Source organism: Mastigoproctus giganteus, chromosome 1 (genome assembly GCF_048544385.1).
Source record: "Mastigoproctus giganteus isolate SK-2022 chromosome 1, ASM4854438v1, whole genome shotgun sequence".
Taxonomy (NCBI): domain Eukaryota; kingdom Metazoa; phylum Arthropoda; class Arachnida; order Uropygi; family Thelyphonidae; genus Mastigoproctus; species Mastigoproctus giganteus.
In genome coordinates this window covers 146,039,972-146,060,092 of record NC_143575.1, presented here as the reverse complement: position 1 = coordinate 146,060,092, position 20,121 = coordinate 146,039,972, and the positions used below count along the sequence as shown (strand labels likewise).

Genomic DNA, 20,121 nt, shown 5'->3' with positions numbered 1-20,121 from the left:
ACCTGATTACAGACTAGCTTATATCTGCCACAGGCTTCTGCGTCACCTGTTATTATCAGAACGGCGAATGCAGTAACCTACAATGTTATTATTATTATTTTTAGCAACATGGTGCAAGAAAGCTTGAGGCTTATGCTACACCAGCCAAAAAAAAAAAATTCCCATACCCTGAGAGAGAGAGAGAGAGAGAGAGAGAGAAATAGAATGGAATGACCAAGAAAGAAAGAGAAGAATGATGATATCCAGCTCAGGACTCTGGGGTGCCAAGCTTGTATTTACCAGATGTGAGCGCCTGGGGACTTACATCTGGTAAGCACTCTTGGAGGAGTGCCTGAAACTCGTTATTAGGGATCACCAGACAGACGTCCAAAACTGCATTTTTCCCCAACACTCAGTACCTTGCCACATAGCAAAATTGGTAAATTTTATGCTATTTAGATTAAATGATGAGTTGTCTTCCTCTTTCACAAGGCTTAAAACATACTTACACCAATGTTTTTTACTCCCTGAATGTGCAGTTATACCTCAGAAATGCTGGCATTACAGTGTTGGTTTAACCTGGCAACAGGGCATATTTGATTCCCATTGAAAATTGTTGGTACATAATGTTGTCTAAAATTGCTCAGAAGAAGCCAACAAGTAAGATTCAGCTGCAGGAGAGCATTGAAGGCTGTGGTACCACGAAATTGGGCAACAGTATATCCAGAAGTTGATTAACTCTATGCTAGATCGTTGCAATGCTGTAATTGCAGCTGGAGGGGAGAACAACAACGTATTGAGGACTTATTTTGCTGATTTACAGTACATAATACTATTATCTTAACTTGTCATTTCAGTTTGTACATTGAAATGGAATAAAATGTATGTTTGGCTGTTATTTTTAGCCGTATGTATCAAGGAAGCCTGAGGCTTATGCTGCACCAGCCAAAAAAAATTCCCTAGTTATCCTGTGTGTGTGTGTGTGTGTGTGTGTGTGTGTGTGTGTGTGTGTGTGTGTGTGTGTGTGTGTGTGTGTGTGTGTGAGAGAGAGAGAGAGAGAGAAAATGATGATATCCAGCTCAGGACCCTGGCTGTGACAAATATAAAAATGTGAACATTTTTACATCATAAAATATTCTCATAAATAACCATACATTACTTTGGCTAGTCACTATATGTGTGAAGTAATAAGGCCGGGTTGAAAGTTGTTTTGTCTATTCTATTCTTATGAAAGCAGTAATCGAATTTCCATCTGACTCCCATAGTTTCGGTCAATACACTGCATGAAGCCGACACTCGATAGGGTCAACTAACTAGTGTCGCGTTAGTAAAACTTAGGTAGACAGTTGCAAAATCTGTCGGTGCCAGTGTGTAAATCGGAATCAGGAAGGTACTCTTGAGTGAAATTCGAACTGATTACTGGATCAGTAATCAGTTCGCCTATTCACCTCTATCCATTTCAGAAAATGGATAGAGGTGAATAGACTTTGAATGAAAAGAATACCTTGGTATAACCCCGAAATATCGCCGCATATCAATTAATAATTTGTTCTTTTCTCGCGATAGATTTCTCAAATTAAACGTGTCTAATTACGAGGACAGGTGATCCTAGATTTGCTTTTCCTCACGGAAATAGGCTGCTAACCAATCAAAGAGAACCATCCAAAGGGGAGAGGGACATTCATATATTGGGAATAGGGGGAAAACGAGGAGTTGTTGGTGAATTATTGGAAAGATAACACATAATTTTCAACTATGACGAATGAGAAGGATCAAGTAGTGCCTAGATAGTCGCTAGGGAGCTATTTAGGTAAGTTCACCTTTTAATTTAACGACCGGTTATCTGGAATTACTGTACAACCACAACTACTACTATATTCCCGACCTAATATCACATAATAACCTCTCTCCTCCCAGATAAATACACAGATGTACATTCATTTTCTGTATTAATGTCAGAATGTGTCATCAATTGTACCGACTACTGGGTACTGCGTCTCCAGTAGCGATAAAGGAAACTATATGTCAACCTTACACATTTGCCTATAAACTCGAATAGCTGGAATCTCTTCTACCTATTGTGTATTAACAACGATTGTTTACCGAAAACTACATGAAGTATGTAGACAGAACGGCAGAAATATGCCATGTTACCAATACCCATTAACTAGTTAAATGTAAAGCTATCCTGAGTAAAGCTACCATTTACAACATAACATAATTTTAATTTCCTATATTACTTAATATTCCTTTTTGTAAATAAATAAACATGTCAATATACGTGCAATAAACTATACTTTGTTTGTTGATCTCTCTTTCTCCAGGACTATTCTCTAATGTACACATTGGATTGCATTCAAATAAGTAGTTTAAAAGAACCATTAATTGCGGTCACCCTGGGGCCCCCTTATATAAGAGGTACCTGTGGGTGAAAAACACAACGCCTCTTGATGTTGCAGTTTGCTCTGTACCTCTCAGAGTCAATCTAAGAATACAGGATTTTGTATTGAAGGAACTGCTAGACGCTCGTATAAATCCCAGTCTTTCTAGTTTCTCATTTTAGTGTGGGAAACCTGCATGGGAATCTCGTTATTCATATTTCTGTAATAGTGTAGGGGCCTGCCCAGCAGGCGCCCTACACTATTACAGAAACGACTTCGGAACACAAACTCATACTCACCAGATGTTAGCCCTTGGGGTTATGATTGCCATTTGCATGATTTCTCATATATTTCCATTAATTACGCATTTTACCCTTTTGAAAGATATTTATGGCAATTATGTGTATCAAGTGGAGTCTTTTTATTGGATTTCATTCAGGGAGATATATATCCCATCTAACAAATGTATTTCGAGCATTTGTGCAACCTGCAAATCACATTATTTGAAAATTCATAAGTGATGTTTTTGTGCACCACTCTAAATGCTACTTTATTCTTTCAATCAATTTTCGCACAACTTATGCTGCCTCTTTCCTTTTTATTTTATGTTTATTATTCTTATGGAAAAACAGTTAACGTACATTTAATCTTAGAGTATTCTATGAATTTAGCCTTCAGAGGTCGCTTTTTCAAACAACGAGTTCAACGTTAGCTTTTTACATATTTAGTGTTTGGTTTGTGTATGTTTTCGAGAATTGGTTGGTGAAGTGTTTATATTTTTTCTTGTTTTATTTACTTTTTGAACAATAAGGAATAAATCCATAATGGGAGGTAAGATTTGAAGGATTTTTTTTTTTTTTTTTTATAGTGCAGCTGTGTAAATCTTTATCCGTTAAGCATGCTGCTTGGTGGGTTTGGATTGATTATCCGGTACTCCTGCACTTAAGTATTGTGAGTCACGGTCAGCCCGCAAGTCACGCCAGCTCCAACCTGGCGTGAATCGTATTCTTACGGGCAGTTCCAACCTGACTGAGCCTGCGCGACACTGACTATGTACGGGCAATAATTTTTTTTTTCATTTTTAAAAAGAATAAAAAAATTTCCTGACTACATAAGAATTTGAGGTAAAGATTCAATATGGGGTACGGCCACCAAAAATGGCGGCGAGGAGAGGAAGGGGGAAAGCAGTGATTGACCGGTTGTGACTCCACCCACTCACTGCGTTTCCCCCTCCTCTCCTCGCCCGGCGGATGCGAAGTGACACGCAGATGGCACGCAGCACAGCAACGAATGTGGCGGCTGAAAACAAAGAATAAACCCGATAATCAGGAAAATACAAATACCAAAATACACGTTTCTACGGTTTCGCGAAATGTCACGTGACATTTGAATAAGTCTGATTGAGCTAAAAAGAAGATGAAAAAGGAAAGGAGAAAAGGTAATTTAAACCGAAATTTCGCTAAAATGAAAGGCAAATAAACTGAACAATTTAAAAAACTAACCCTTTTCTCGACCGCAGGTAATACAGCACAACGTAAAATTCGACCGGGAATTGCAAAAAAGACTATTTCACAAACATCAATTAACCACGAAGAAACACCACGAAATTGAAAATTGCGCAATAAAAATAGGTTAAACACAGAACAAAAAAATTAGAATACATACCTAAAACAAAGGAATACGGCAGAAGCACTTAGGAATTACTAATCAGTGATTAGTAATGAGAAGGCTCAGAAGAGGAGGAAAGTGGCCATGTCACTTTCATCAGTCGACATTTAAAAATTAATTTAATTTTTTTTCTGGGGGCTCTGCCCCCAGACCCCCGTTTGAGCGGATTTTCGGGTCGCTCTCACGCTACTTTTATTTTTTATTGCACATTGAAATTCGGATAAGTGATTTTTTTAAATTACGAATGTAATTAAGAGTGTAATTAGGAATTACTAATCAGCCAATGAGAAGGCTCAGAAGAGGAGGAAAGTGGGCACGTCACTTTCCTCAGTCGACATTTCGAAATTACTTTATTTTCAGAAAAAAAAAAATTAATTTAATTTTTTTTTTTTTTTCTGGGGGCCCTGCCCCCACACCCCCGGATTTTTTAACTTTACGTTTAATTTACGAATGAAATTAAGACCGATTATTATATCGCAACCACGTGACATCAAAACACTATTAACACGTGCGGCACAAGCTACACACACAACTAACACGGCGCGGCACAAGGTGACACGCACTGCGTGTCAGTTGTAATCGTCTGACGTCATTGACTCCGCCCACTGGGTGGAGCCGGCTGCCTTCTTTCACTTCGCTCTCATTGGCTGTACCCGATACTGAATCTCGACCGAATTTGATTATAAAAATAAAAATTTATAAAAACGATAATGGAAAGCGATAATTATTATTAAATTTTAATTATTATTTTCAGGTAATATATTTTGTATTGCCTGAAAATAATAAAATGAGTATATTTTGTGATTAATAGTATATATTTTTTGTGAAAAGGTGAATTAAATAAAAATACATATAGTACTTAATGCTATAGATCCAACGATTTTAACTTTTTTATGTATATATATATGTACACTCTACACACACGTGTATCATCCTCAGTTGATTCAGGAGTACACGTATTATGTTATCGAAATTTATTCAAACAGGGGAAAAAGAAAATTAACTGCGAATACGTAGTACATTGCCAGTATACAGACCAGCAGATACACTGAGTTTCGCGCATGTTCCATGACAATTCCAAACACAGAACGGCAGATATCGTGAGTGTCGCGCATGCTCAGCAAGTCGGAGCTGTCCGTTAGAATACGATTGACGACAGATTGGAGCTTGCGGGCTGACCGTGACTCACGACACTAAACTGCAGGATTACCCTCCCATCTTCTTAGCCTTCCAACTTCGTTTGTTGATTGTCTCTACTTTACTATTTTTACCAACCTGTCATTATCCGTCTTATTTATATGTTTTTCCCATTTTTTTAAACGGTTATATACGTTCCCACTACCCTTTTTTTCTGTTTTTTTCCTGTTATATGAGGTTGTCACAGACATTCTCCCGGATATGCCATTATCTCATCTTTTATCTGTGACAACCTCAAGGACCATATAATTGGTCCTTGAGGTTGTCACAGACATTCTCTCAGGTATGCCAGAGGTATGCAAGCTATGCTATGTGCCTCCGTAGCCAGGTGGGCAGGAGCAGCAGTGCTTAGCACATGCTTCTTGATTAGACCAGGGTTCGGGCCTGTGACCACCAAATATCGAGAATGCAGAAAGGTCAGGGAATGACAACCGCATATCCCTGGTTGTCATTCCCTGACCTAAATATGGGCTTAGTTGCTAATGCTTCTAAAAACCAAATAACAACAACAAGTTGTACTTGTTACCTGGGAGTCTAAAACGCTGATGGAACTGATATTTGGGTGAAATTCAAGTCAAGTGGACTCAATTTCAGCAAAGTCCAGATGGTCTGTGACAGCCAAATCCTCTGCTTGCACCTTCACGATGATGGGACTGTTAATAACCCTGGATATAACCTCCATGCACATGCACACTGTGGGTGACCACCCAGGTGTGAACCAACGTAAGCAGGGGTGGTAAATGACTCTCATCAACTGGTGAAATACCACCACTTTGCTTATTGGAGGTTTGAAGTGGTGGGAACCCATGTTTAGTCTCCAGAGCTAAGTTCTGGTCAACCCTTCCCCATCTCTTCCATCATGCAGTATGACTGATCACTTTTGAGGTTATGATGAACATCATGGTGAGATCCAATCTTCCGTACATTTTGAGGATACAGCTCTAAAACGGTATTCGCAGGCCGGCTGCTAGTTAGTACATTGGACCGAACCTATTGGTAACTCTTTACGAGGCTTCCGGATTAGCTAGTGTATAATCTTGCTACCTCTACTCTGCCAGATAGTGACTGGAGGGAGTCTGAGTAGTGTGTATGTGGGGGCATTGTTGAGGCCACATTATGTCAAGAATCTGGGTACATTCTTACCATGTGTACGCCATATCCAAACATTTCATTACTTCATACAACATGTCACCTCCACTTTTTCTTACTATCGAATACACCATGAATTGTCAAACTAATAGAGTAAGCTTATCTGTGAAAAGATCTAAACCGCCCAAAACACTTCCTAGTTCATTTCACAAATATACGTGGTCTCAATTCTAATCTCAACGATGTCCATTTCCACTTGCAGTCCGCTAAACTCCATCTACGTTTTCTGACAGAATCTTAGTTATCGGTTGATTCGACCACTGCTAATCTCAGTTGCCCAAATTATTCGCTGTATGATTCCTTTTGCCTCAAAGGTGGTACTTGTGCATATGTCCGTTCAGATATTCCCTGTCAGAGACTTGGTAATTTGGAATCTCCTCGTTTCGATCTTCTCTGGCTTAAAATCTCTACCTCATTGTGTCAAATTCATCTGTTGTCTCTACCATTCTCCCAACCTCCACTAATCACTTGAAGCTCTTTGACTTTCTCCCGTCCAACTTTCCTAACAGTGAGGTGATTTTAATGTTCACAACTCCAGCTTGCTTCTGTTTTCTAGTCACACCGACCCAGCTGGTCGAGATGCTGAGGCTTTTGCAATTACTAATTACCTTGCACAGATTGTTAATTTACCTACAAGAATACCAGACAATCCTAACATTGCAGCCAACACGCTTGATCTTTTTCTCACAAACAACCCTTCTAAGTACACGGTCAAAGTGAGAAGTCCTTTAGGCACTTGAGATCACAACTTGGTGATTGTCTCTTCTCCAATGGGGCCTTTATCTCATGGTTATTCCCAACCTCGTGTTGTTTGGCATTACAAGAATGCAAAATGGGATGACCTGCGAGATTTCTTTTCTTCTTTTCCTTGGTCGGATTACTGTTTTAAAACTTCTGATGTCAACGTTTGCTCAGATCATGTCAGTGAAATTATTCTTGTAGGAATGGAATCCTTTATTCCACACTCCACTTTAAAATCTAGTCCTTAATCTAAACCTTGGTTTTCCAATAAATGTGGTAAGGCTGTTCAAGAGAAGAATGTTGCATATTGTAATTGGCTTGTTTCCAAACATTCAGATGCATTTTCTGTCTACACCAAAGGTCGCAACAATCGTAAACTATTGGCCGCAACCTTTGCCCTTTTCTGCTCCCACCACTGTCAAAACCAGATGGTTCCGTTGTCACTTTAGCCAAGGATAAAGCTGACCTGCTAAAGGATGTCCAGATGGATGTCTGACCGTCAAAAGAATGTCAGAAGGATTTTGACGAATCTTGATGCTAAGAAAGCTCCAGGTCCTGATGGTATTTCTCCACTTGTTTTCAAACCCTGTGCTCCTGAACTTACTCCTGTTCTTTGCCGCCTTTTTTCACTTTCTTATTCCAAAGGTGTTTTTCCTTCTGCTTGGAAATTTGCTTATATCCAGCCGGTTCCTAAAAAGGGTGACAAATCCCTCCCAGTAAATTATCATCCCATTGCAATTACTTCTACTCTTTCTAAAGTAATCCAGAAATCAATTAACCGCCAACTCTTAAACTACCTAGAAACCTTCCATCTGATCAATGATTGCCAGTATGGATTCCGTCAGTGTTGATCCACTGGTGATATTCTGGCTTATGTTACCATTTATGGACAAATTCAATGGAAAAGTTCGGGGAAACAAAAGCAGTTGCTTTTGACATCTCAAAGGCTCCAGGTCCTGATGGCATAAAACATGACAAAACTTTATGCCAAACATGATCCTGATGGATCATGTTTGGCATAAAGGTCTCCTAAAGAAGCTTCCATCTTATGGTTTGCCAACTGTTTTTTGCAATTGGTTATCCAGTTTTCTCTCCGATCACTCATTAAGGGTGATGGTAGATGGCTCTCTGTCTTCTAACTTTTCCACTAATGCTGGTGTCCCCTAAGGTTCAGTTCTTTCCCCCACTTTTCCTCTTGTATATTAATGACCTTCCATTGACTGGAAATCCTATCCATAGTTTTGCTGATGATAGCACATTGCATTCCACTTTCCATTTTGAGAAACTTTGCCCTGCTGAATCAGCTTCAACTTCTTGAATATCTGCTACCAATTCCCTAAATGCCGATCTCCAGGTAATTCTCCAGTGGGGAAAAGACAACTTAGTTGATTTCAATCCTTCTAAAACTCAGTCTTGTCATATCTCGCAAAGAGGATTCTTCTGCTCCTATGCTTATCTTTGGTGACACTCCAATTTCTAGGCAAAATGATATATCTCTTTTGGGGATTACCCTGACTTTTAATCTCTCTCTTGGCACAAGCACATTACAAATATTGCTTCCTCTGCATCTAAAAACCTTGGGTTTCTCTTTCACTCTCGGCGTTACATTTCTTCCAAACAGCTGTTCACTCTGTAGAAATCACAAATCCACCCTGCCATGGAATATTGTTCCCACATCTGGGCGGGTGCCCCCACCCAAAACCCCTCTCAGGCTTCTAGATTTCATTCGAATAGGGCAGTTAGATTAATTAATGACTCCTCTCTAACAGAGTCTCTCCACTTGCTGTCTCACAGATGTACTGTTTCTGCTGCATGCCTTTTCTACAGATACTTCCATGGGCACTGTTTTTCTGAATTTGCTTCTATAATTCCTGCTCTCTCTTTCAAAACAGTCCGAACAAGTGCCACCACTAGCCAACATTCATTTACTGTCCAACTTCAACCTCACAGAACCAGCTTTTCATCTTCCTCGTTTATTCATTCAACTGCCGTTTTGTGGAACAACTTTCCTTCATACGTATTTCCTTAAAATTACAGTCTAGAGAAGTTCAAGTCTAATGTCAACAAATATCTTCTTTCATCTTCTCCAACTCCTATCCAAGCATGGTATTAAGTACTGTAGGTCCTAATACCTCTCGTGTTTAGGGTTTTCATAAAAAAAAAAAAAAAATATATATATATATATATATATATATATCCATTCATTAATAGGTTTTACTTTGCATTGTTTCCTGATTTCCTCACTTTATCTCATAGTGTTTTATTATTTATTTTCCTTAGTGTCTGTGGTTTCATTTATTTGTTTTATTTTTGTCATATTACCTGTTGTCTCAACTGTGTATGTTATTATAGGTCTTGCTAGAGTTTTATGTATTTTAACTTTGTTAATCTTTAGCATCTTCATCGATGTTTGGATTGTTCAAAATTATATTATTTAATTTGGAATATTCTACCTGCGTTCAGTGCTTGTTCTACTTCTTCATCGGTGCAGAAGTAGAAGAATGAATTGCTTTAGTGTAATAATTCCTGCATGAATTTCTTTGGGGTATTCATCGTAAAGACTAGAAAAAATTAGAATCTCTTTATTAGAATTATGTAGCGATGAGATTAAAGGTTTTGGTCTTTTATTTATGTATAAGAAAAGGAATTAAACCCTCATTTTCCTTGACAAAAAGATATCCAGTTTTGAAGCTCATTTTGGAATGGTAATGTAATGTAACATTCCTCAACTCGATTAGCTTTCTTTCTCTCTCGAAGAAAAAGTCAAAATTATGAAGGGTGAAGACAAAGGAAGTTAATATGCATATATTTGACACAATTAATTTTATACATGTGCAATATCATAACTTTCACCTAGAAAGGGGAATTCGTATTTTTATTTTATTATTAATTTAAATTTTATTTGGCTTTTCAGATAGCCTTACAATTTTTTAGACTATAATCTTCATCTCATTTTATTTTAGCCTGTGCGAGTTCATTTCATATTCATTTTATTTTAGATGAGTAAGTCAGCTAAGGTAACTATATACTTGATGGTTATACCTATAAATGAGAAAGCCATTTCCAGAAGTGAAATCAACTCATTTGATTACATTGGGAATAAGCTAAAAAGAAAGAAATGGACTATAGCATGGTGCCTAGGTTCTTTGCAAGGAACTTGTGGTATGCTACAGAAATTGTTGGAAATGTGCTTGCTGCTTTTAGCCACAAGCACATATATAAGAATGATTGGTGGATCTTGTATGGTTTTTCAATTGAGGCATCATTCAGATTAGCCCATGAATGTAAATCCAAAAATATAAGAATTTTCTGCCGACCGGGCTAACCACGTGGGTAAGTGCCTGCCTGGCAACCCAAAGGTCGCGGGTTCGAATCCCGCCTCGGGCTTGGATCAGAGTAGTGCAAAAACTTTGGGAGGTGCATTATGGCCTCAGAAGCTGATGCGCCAACAACTAACAAAAAAAAAAAAAAAAAAAAAAAAACGTTTTCCAAGACAACTGGGATGAATAAAAATATTTATATTATATTACTATGAGCAACATGATGCAAGGAAGCAAAGCATATCTAAATAATACTGGGTATCCATAAAATCCTTGTGCACTTTAAAACTGCAATAATGTAGGTTCTGTGCAAGCCAAAAACAATCTGGGAAATGCATTGGAAAGTAATTTATTCTAGTTTTATGCACAGAAATAATTACTTAATGTACTCCAATTTTTTTAAAAATTTTTTCAGATAATCTACACTATAAGAGATGGCTTCAATAGAAGTGAAAGTGAACTATGTCCTCTAACTTGCAGAGCTTAAGTCCATATCAGCAGTTAGAAGAAAATTTGCAACACATTACACAAAGGAGCACTACACACAAATTAAGTTTCAAACTGGATTTCTGTGTAGTGTTCCTTTGTATAATGTGTTGTAAATTTAAAGAAGAAATTTAAAGAGACTGGTTCTGTTAATGATAAGTCACAAACTGGAAGGTCTGGATTAAACGAGGAAATTGGCACTTGCCACAGAAGCTTTTTAGCAAAACCCACAAAAATCACTAAGACTGGTATCTCTGGAAGTCTATGTTCCTAAAGCAACAGTGCACAAAATTCTTAGAGTGAAATTGCACAAATGACCTTACAAGATTCAAGTGCATCAATTGTTGATGGCAGAGGACTATTATGCAAAACTTTCTGTCATGAAAGATGGACAAAATCAGTCATCTAGTGCTTGGGGGTAAAAAGGGAAAGGCCAAAGGCAATTCATGAGGAAATGAATGTTTTACAAATACTGTAAAACATTGAGGGAGGATGCTCTTTCCTATTCCATGGTTAAGAGTGGGCAGCAGAATTTAAATGAGGTAGGGATAGCTTGGAAGATGATCCACAATATGGAAGACCTGCAACATCCATCACTCCAGAAATTGTGCATGGTCTTGTTGATGAGTGATCAATGAGTGACATTTCAGTACATTGCTAGCATTATGAGCACTTCTTCCGAATGTGTGTACTACATAATAACAGAGGTTCTCACTGTGAAAAAGGTGTCAGCAAGATGTGTCCTCAAAGTTTTGACAACAGATCAGAAACACACAAGAGTTGTAAATTCAGATGAACATTTACATTGTTTACAAACAGAAATAGCAGATATCCTTGCAAGGTTTTGACCATGGATGAGATGTAGGTTCCATCACTTTCATCCGGTGACAAAGGAGCATCATTTTTTCTATAGTAACTATTTTTTATTTATTTATTTTATTATTTTATTTTTTTTTGTTTAGAAATTGTGAAAATGATGGGCAAACACAAGGGTTGTACTTTCAATTAAAAAAAACTTTAAATTCAAAAGTTTAAAAATGGTGCATCTGTTAAATCTCTAATGAACCATTATAATGTTGGTGACCAAACCATACGTGACATTGTAAAAAATAAAGGGAAGCTATTAGATTTAAAATCGACATCATAAAAAATAAAGGGAAGCATCTTTTGGACACAAGTAGTGCGTTGTAAGTTTTTTGTTTTTTATCTATAGCCATACTTTTTACATAGGTTGCCGAACATTTTTCAATACAGTAAGTCCCCGACTTAAATAGCTTTGGACTTACGTTATTAATATATATTTTTATATGACTGAAGATTTCAGTGAAGGGGGGCACACATTTCACCATAATACCGTAACATAAAAACACACAGAATTCCAGCTATCGGTATTATCGCAAATGCAATATGATTGAGTTTACTACCCATTTATAATTAATTAATTGCATTAACAAAAAAGCATAATAAAGTGGAAACTGCAAATTGTTTTTATAATTTTATGGCAGTGACCTCCGCAAATGTGCATTAGTAAAATGTGAGCTCGCGTGAGGTGATAATAGTGAGTTTTCGCCTTAACCCTGTGAAGTTCTTTTCAAAAAATTTTATTTAGACCATTATCATGGTGTTGATTAAGCAAATAAGTGACAGCGGTACTAGTAAATCTATCAGTATTAAAATAATGATGTATGAAAGTGGCCAAACATTAACGAGTATTGCACGGAATTCAGATTTGTCAGTGGCAACAGTGAACACAATAAAGGAGAAAGACAATACGAGAAGTAGTGAAGTGATCGGCACCAATGAAGGTCAGCTATAATAACCAAGGCTACGAAGTACATATCAGTTTTTACAGTACAATAACATGTGTTTTTTTCTTCCTTTTATGTTTTCTTTTCTTATGTGCCACTCCATCTACTTCATTGCTGTTGCCCATATAAAGTTTTCAATTGAAATAATTAAAAATATATAACTGTTTTTCTTCATTCTTCTGAGGATATTATGTGGTTTTTGTAATTTTGGCATAACACGGATATAGTAGCAATATTTTATTAGTCGTTCCCAAGTTACGTAAAACTCGACTTATGTAAGAAGTCGTGGAACGTATCTCTTGTGTATGTCAGGGACTTGCTGTATTTTTTGATTAACCGGGAATATTTTTTTACCATCTATCCTGGAAAATCGAGTCTACTGTACTATAGGTTCTAATACTTCTCGTGTTTGGGGTTTTCATAAAAAAAAAAAAAAAAAAAAAAAATACCGATTCCATGAGTGCAGTGTCTGCATTGGACAGTAAATTTTCAATATCACATCCCATCATAAAACAGATTCTTTTCTGTTTAAACTATCTATGGGAATAAAAATCATTCAATGAAGTTTTGCTGGATCCCATGGCATTGTATCACAGAGAGAGAGAGAGCGAGAGCAGATCAGGCAGCCAAACAGTACGACACCAGTAAATTACAAAGTACTATATACAGATTATTTGAAGCATATAGAAAAAGTCTCTACATTTCAATAGTCAGAAATCTGGAAGCTACAAATTGAAGAACAAATTGTTCCAAATCAAACAATAACCAGCATTATGGAATTCTAACTGCAGGCAAAACAGGCAGGAAGAAGCTGTACTGGTATGATAACATGTAGGGTATACACACCCAACCCATTTGTTTCTTTTTGTGAGGGATGACCCACCTCTATGCATGCATTGTTCATCACTACTCAGTGTCAGACATATACTATTAGAATGCACTTACTATCTCCATATCAGAAAAAGTGCTTTTCACTCTGTCACGATTGCAAGAACCCTTATCACTTACCAGCATTATTGGAAATAGTGGAAATATAGATGAACTAAATACCTTCCTTAAGCAAATATATATATATTTGTCTGATTTAAAAAAAAGTGGGGGGACAAATTATTATATAGAATTATAACATAGGAATAGGCACATTTTGACTTCAGTTGCCTTTGTGCTGTTAAACATCCATATCACTACCACCTTTCATACTCAGGCCACAGATTATTTTCAAATTCCCCTCATAAAACTCCAATCACAATTTTTCCAGAAACCAAAAATTGGTTGCCATGTTCTATAGCTCACATAATCGAAGTCTTTCCTTGTACGGTCGCCCTTTTTTCCGATATCACTAGGAAAGTTGCCCTTCTGTGGACCCTTTAAAGTTTCTCAATGTGTTTTCTCATATTCAGGCCACCAAACGAGATCTCTGTTATTTAGTTCATTCCATCAGAAATATTATTTTCCCTCAAAAATTGAACTTTATTGTTACTCATTATTAAATTCACTTTGTGATATTTCTTAATCAGCCAGATTTTGGCTAAACAGTTCCTGCATCAGTTGCTCTTTGTCTACATCTAGATTCATATTATAAAAAATGATTTTTGGCTTCAGATCTAACTCTGTCAGTAACTCGGATTTTTCAAAAGCCAGAACTAGTTTCCAGTCTCTTAGCATTCTTTGTATTGACTTGAACCATAATTGCTGTATTGTTGGTTTCATGAACAGCCCTAACCCTAAGGTCACTAAAATTCATTTTGACTTTGAAATAAAAAATTTCTTGACATCCCTACTAGAAGTACTTTCACTGCCAGAACCTGAAATTAAAAAAAAAAAAAAGGAAGAAAGAAATAAAAACAAGGTTTATGGAAAATGGGCTGAGAGGACCAATCACATAGGTCCAGTTGGCTGAGAGAACCAATCACATAATAATGATATACTTAAATATATAATTACTATCAGGGGTAAAGGAAAGGGTTTTTGCTTCCGTAAAGGTGAGTACAGTGGTCTCAGACAGTTTTTAAATTTTGTCCAGTGGGATCAACTGACGATGTTACCAACAGTAAATTCTAAGTGAGAAGCATTCAAGGAATTAATCGTAGATGCTACTAAAAGTTTCATACCTATTAAGAAATATTGTTCAAGGTTTAGACCTAAATGGTTATCAAATGAACTATTCAGACTCGTGACAGAGAAGAAAAATGCATGGAATGCATATAAATTATCAAGCGACTCAGAAGCCTATGGCAGATATAAGCTAGTCTGTAATCAGGTCACAAAGGAGGTTAGGCAGGCGAAGGCAGATTACAAGAAATCTTTGGCAAAGAATGCTAAGAACAGTAAGGATTTCTTTACTTATATAAATTCTAAAAGGAAGGGGATGAATATGATTGGTCCACTTGATATCGATGGTTCGACTGTTGATGATCCTGCTCAGATAGCAAACAAACTGAATGAGTATTTTGCATCTACATTCACACATGAGGAGTTGTTAAGGTTTGAAAATGGCAGAAGGTTATCAAATTGTAGCAGGGTGCTTAATGATTTTGTAATAACTGAGAGCAAAGTGGAGGAGAAATTGTTGAAGTTAAACATAAGAAAGGCACCTGGTGTGGATGGGATCTATCCAGTTATTTTAAAGGAGGCGGCAAAGCAACTAAGCAAACCCATAGCCATAATTATGAGAGCATCCTTGGACTCAGGGAAGGTCCCCACGGACTGGAGATGTGTAAATGTATCCCCAATTCACAAAGGGAGATTGAAGGGTGACATGTATAATTACAGACCAGTTAGTTTAACTTTTGTTCCGGGTAAAATAATGGAGTCACTGGTTAAAGATGCATTGCAGGATCATCTAGACAAGACTGCAGCAATAATTCAGACACAGCATGGGTTTGTTAAGGGAAAGTCTTGTTTGACGTGGTTACAAAGGAACTGGATGCAAAAAATAATTTTGATATCATATATTTGGATTTCTTTCCTGAAATTTCCTTTTGACACTGTTGCGCATGGAAGACTGCTGTACAAATTGGAGCAGAATGGTATTAAGGGTAAGTAGCTACAATGGATAAAAGGATGGTTGAGTGGGAGAAGACAGAGGGTGGTAATCAATGGGTGCTGCTCTTCGTGGACTAATGTTATTAGTGGAGTCCCACAGGGTTCGGTGTTGGGTCTTCTGTTGTTTTGTATATTTATCAATGATGTTGATGAAGGTATATCAGGCTTAGTGTCGAAGTTTGCAGATGATACAAAGGTTGGCAGGGTTTCTAATGACAGTAATAGCAGTGTGCTACTGCAACAGGATCTAGATAATTTGGGCAGATGGGTTAAGAAGTGGCAACTGAAGTTTAACCTTGACAAATGCAAAGTACTGCATATGGGTAGAAGTAACCCCAGAGAAACATACCAACTGTGTGGTACTACACTTAAGGTGGTAGAAAATGAAAAAGCCCTGGGAGTGATTGTGCAGTCAGATATGAAGTTTTCTGAGCAATGGAGACAGGTTGCCAGGGCAGGTCATGGGGTTTTGTCAATGATATGTAGGAATTTTGCTAGCAGGGAAAAGGAGGTGATTGTCCCTCTGTATAAGGTAATGGTCAAGCCATGCCTTGGGTACTGCATACAGGTCTGGAGGCCTCATTTTAGGAAGGATGTAGATTTGCTTGAACGTATACAGAGAAGGGCAACAAGATTGGTGAGGGGAATGAAGGGATCCTCTTACCAAGAGAGAGACTTAAGTTCTGCAAATTTCAGTGGCTAGAGACTAGGCACCTGCGTGGTGATCTGATTGAGGTGTATAAGGCCTTGAATGGGTTCAGCACGCTGAATTCTGATGGGATCCTTCCACTTGTTCAGATTATGAACCTAAGGGGGCATAAATTCAAATTGAGAAAAGACAGATGTAGGATAGATGTGCGGAAATTTGCCTTTAGCCAGCGGGTGGTTAATTGCTGGAACAAACTTCCATCTGTCGTGGAAGTTGATAGGTTAAATAAATTTAAGGAGGAACTGGACAAACATTTAATGGGATTTGTTTTGTAAATTTTTTTTTTTTTTTTTTTGGATGATGCTGCATAAGCTCATACACTTGCTTTCTTGCATCACATTCCACTACTACTACTAGTGTGCTGGAACATTAAAAGAGGGTCACTATAAAGAGCTTCAACTGTATATGTCCTTCTACTGGCATCTGATGGTCATCTGTAGTGGTGTATGTTTTTGAGTTCTGCAATATGTTATAAATAAACCAATTTCAAAGTGATAAGAAATTACTATGTTTATTAATGTGGCTCCTATGGACATTGCCAATCGTAGATAAGATTACGACTTCACAAGTTGTAGATAATGGCATGCTTTCAACTGACATTGCAAAACAGTTCAGCATTCTCGAGAGTACTGTTCACCATTCTGAAAGATGAAAAATAAATTGGAAGCTTATAGAAATCTGCTGCACTAGGAACAGAGCATGAAAGGCAAAATATCCAGATTTTGAAAAGGTACTCTTGGAATGTCTAATGCTGATTCATGCAAAAAACGTTCCCATAGGTGGAAATCTTTTCAAAACTAAGGCTGAATTATTTAAGCATTGGATGAATATTGAAAATTTCAAATCAGGCGCAGATGGTTTCAGAAATTTAAGACTCATTATGGGCTGTTTTTCAGAAAAGTGTGTGGCAAAAGTGCAGCCATTGACACTAAAGCCTCAAAGAAATGGAAAGAGAATTGTTTAAAAAATATTTTATTGATATAAGACCAACCAAAAAGACCTTCAAATGCAGATGAAACAACTTTAAATTGCCACTGGATAAAATGCTTAAATTGAAAGGTGAGAAATGTATTAATGGAAAAAAGGCAGAATAACAGATTACATTCTAGTAGCATTAAACATCTAGCAGAGATAAGATTGCTTTCATAATCATTGGGAGAGCCCAGAAGTTCCAGTGCTTTAAAGGTTTGAAGACATTGGTGAGTGGTCAGCTTGAGGGTAGAGACATGCACGCACTTTAATGATAGTGGTTCAAACTCATGTAAATGCTAAATATGGTGATGCATCTTTTATTTTTTTTTGTTTTCTGAACTCCTCTGACCTTAGGTTGTCCTGGAGTATAAACAAAATTTATTTATTTATGTATCGAGCAAACTAAAAGACAAATGTTGTCAAAAGTATACAAAGAATGGATCAGATGCTTAGATTGCGAGATGAATGGGGAGAATAGAAAAATTTTGCTGTTTGTGGATAACTTCATATCTCATCACATATGTGCAGTCGCTGTTCAATACCTGCCAACTAATATGACATCAGTTTGTGTGCTACTTGATTGAGATGTAATCCAGTGCTTTAAAAAAAAAAACTATTGACGAATGCTGTTAATCAAAATTGTGCTGTTACCTTGAAAATAAAACAAAATGTGAAATCGATTGTTGCAAGCAATGTATGTGGTCATTGATTGAGGTTAATGACAAAGTGATTGCCAGTTGCTCCAGAGACGTGCTGGATTTGTTGCCACAAATAAAGCTTGGCATGCTGCTAATTGTGAAGAGCAGTCTGATAATAGAATCTAGATTTCTATAATGACCACTCTTATATCACGTGAATATTAAGATAGTTTATTTAGCTATTGACTAAATCCCTATGCGTTAAGGTAACATTTTGGGAACCTTACCAGAACCCATCCTCAGACCATACATATTCTGTTGCCAGTCTTCAGCTTGCTGAATGTCTCATTTTTGACTGCGTTCTGCACGTTACCTTTATGTATAGGGATTTAGTCAATAGCTAAATAAACTATTTTAATATTTACGTGGGGTAACAGTGCTCATTATAGAAATCTAGATTCTGTGGGATCCACATAACATCATTCTCCAACTATATTACTCTGATAATAGTAAATAAATTTTTGTGGGTGTGCATCCTTGCCCAAATTTAGAGGGAAGTGTGTTTTGAGGACCAGAGTAGTGAATTTCTTCATTAAAGCTGTTTAAATCTCTCACAAGATTGTTGAGCTCACTTTGTGAACTCAATAATCTTGTGAGAGATTTAAACCTACCCTATGGATCTACAGAACTTTTAGGGTCAAAACTGAAATTCAAGAATCTACTGGCCCCAGGAAAGAATTGGATCCCCATTTTTCCAAATATATCATTCCATTATATCATATATTTTCCAAATATATTTTTCCATTATATCATTGAGCCTTTCCAAAGAAGGCTCAATGATATATTACAACAACATTCCTTCAGTTATGAATTTTTTTTTGTAATTTTCTACCAACTAAAAAAAGTGGGGGCTATTTATTGGCTCATCGTCTTCAACTTCTTTTCGAAAACATTCAGCACAAGGATCGTGGTTGGCTAGATGTGGAAATTTTAAAGTTATTGGTCTACTACTCAGCCAACAACTTGGTTACACAAAAATGCCTTGCTTTCAGTGCAAGTGGAATGAACCTAGACAGTCACTGCACAAGGTTCAAAGAACTTTGAAGACAAGCCACTATTAGATCAAAACGAAGTGTTGTTACCTCCTCTAAATATAAGCTAGATTTAATGAAACAGTTTTGTCTACATCCTGAATAAAGAAGAAAATTGTTAGGTATGTTTGCACTAAATTTCCATTATTTACATATGAAAAAAATCAAAGCAGGAATGTTTGTTGGACCACAGATTTACAAGCTGCTAGATTCTGTATTTGAAGAATCCTTGGACCAAACTGAAAGAGATGCTCTTTGGCTGACTTTAAAAATGTAATACACTATTATGGAACAATAAGTATCCAGTTTATGAGCTGAACATTGGCGACATGCTAGAAAAGTTAAAAAAAACTAGGTGGCTGAGTGTTAGGATACATTTTTTGCACTCTCATCTCGATTATTTCCTACAAAATTTTAAGTAGTTTCATTGAAGAGTAGGGTGGGAGAGAGATTCCATCAAGGTATAAAAGAAATGTAAAGAAGTACCAAGTATGATTTAGTCTGATAATTTTTATGTGCCAGTATGATTATTATTATTATCGGCCATATGGTGCAAAGAAGCCTGAGGCTTATGCTGCACCAGCCAAAAAAAATTCTTGAGTTACCCTGAGAGAGAGTGAGGAGTAGAAAGGAGTCATCAAAAAAGAGAAGAATGATGATATCCAGCTCAGGACCCTGGGTGTGCCAAGCCCATACTCACCAGATGTGAACCCTTGGGGTTATGGCTGAGTACTGCTGGATGCTACAAAAAAGAGGAACAGCCTCTGAAACTATCTGCCAAAAGAAGTCAGAAAGGTGCAAGTACAGTAGCCTTTTATGTTCAACAGTATGAAAACCTCTCCTGAAATCCAAGTATATGATAACAAAATTATTTTTGCATCCAGGTCCTTTGTGACCACATCATAGTATCCAATCAAATTGGTCAGACGAGATTTCC

The 20,121-nt window shown here is 37.2% G+C and overlaps 1 protein-coding gene across 1 annotated transcript in view; it reads left to right on the top strand.

Annotated features, from left to right (window-relative positions):
- The first annotated feature begins 3,082 nt into the window (after nt 1-3,082).
- LOC150091179 (protein Loquacious-like) overlaps nt 3,083-20,121 on the top strand; it is a 333,917-nt gene continuing 316,878 nt past the window's right edge. The window contains exon 1 of the mRNA XM_090382502.1: nt 3,083-3,191. Coding sequence (XP_090238628.1) covers nt 3,185-3,191 — 7 coding nt within the window. The 5' untranslated portion in view covers nt 3,083-3,184. The remainder of the gene's footprint in view (nt 3,192-20,121) is intronic.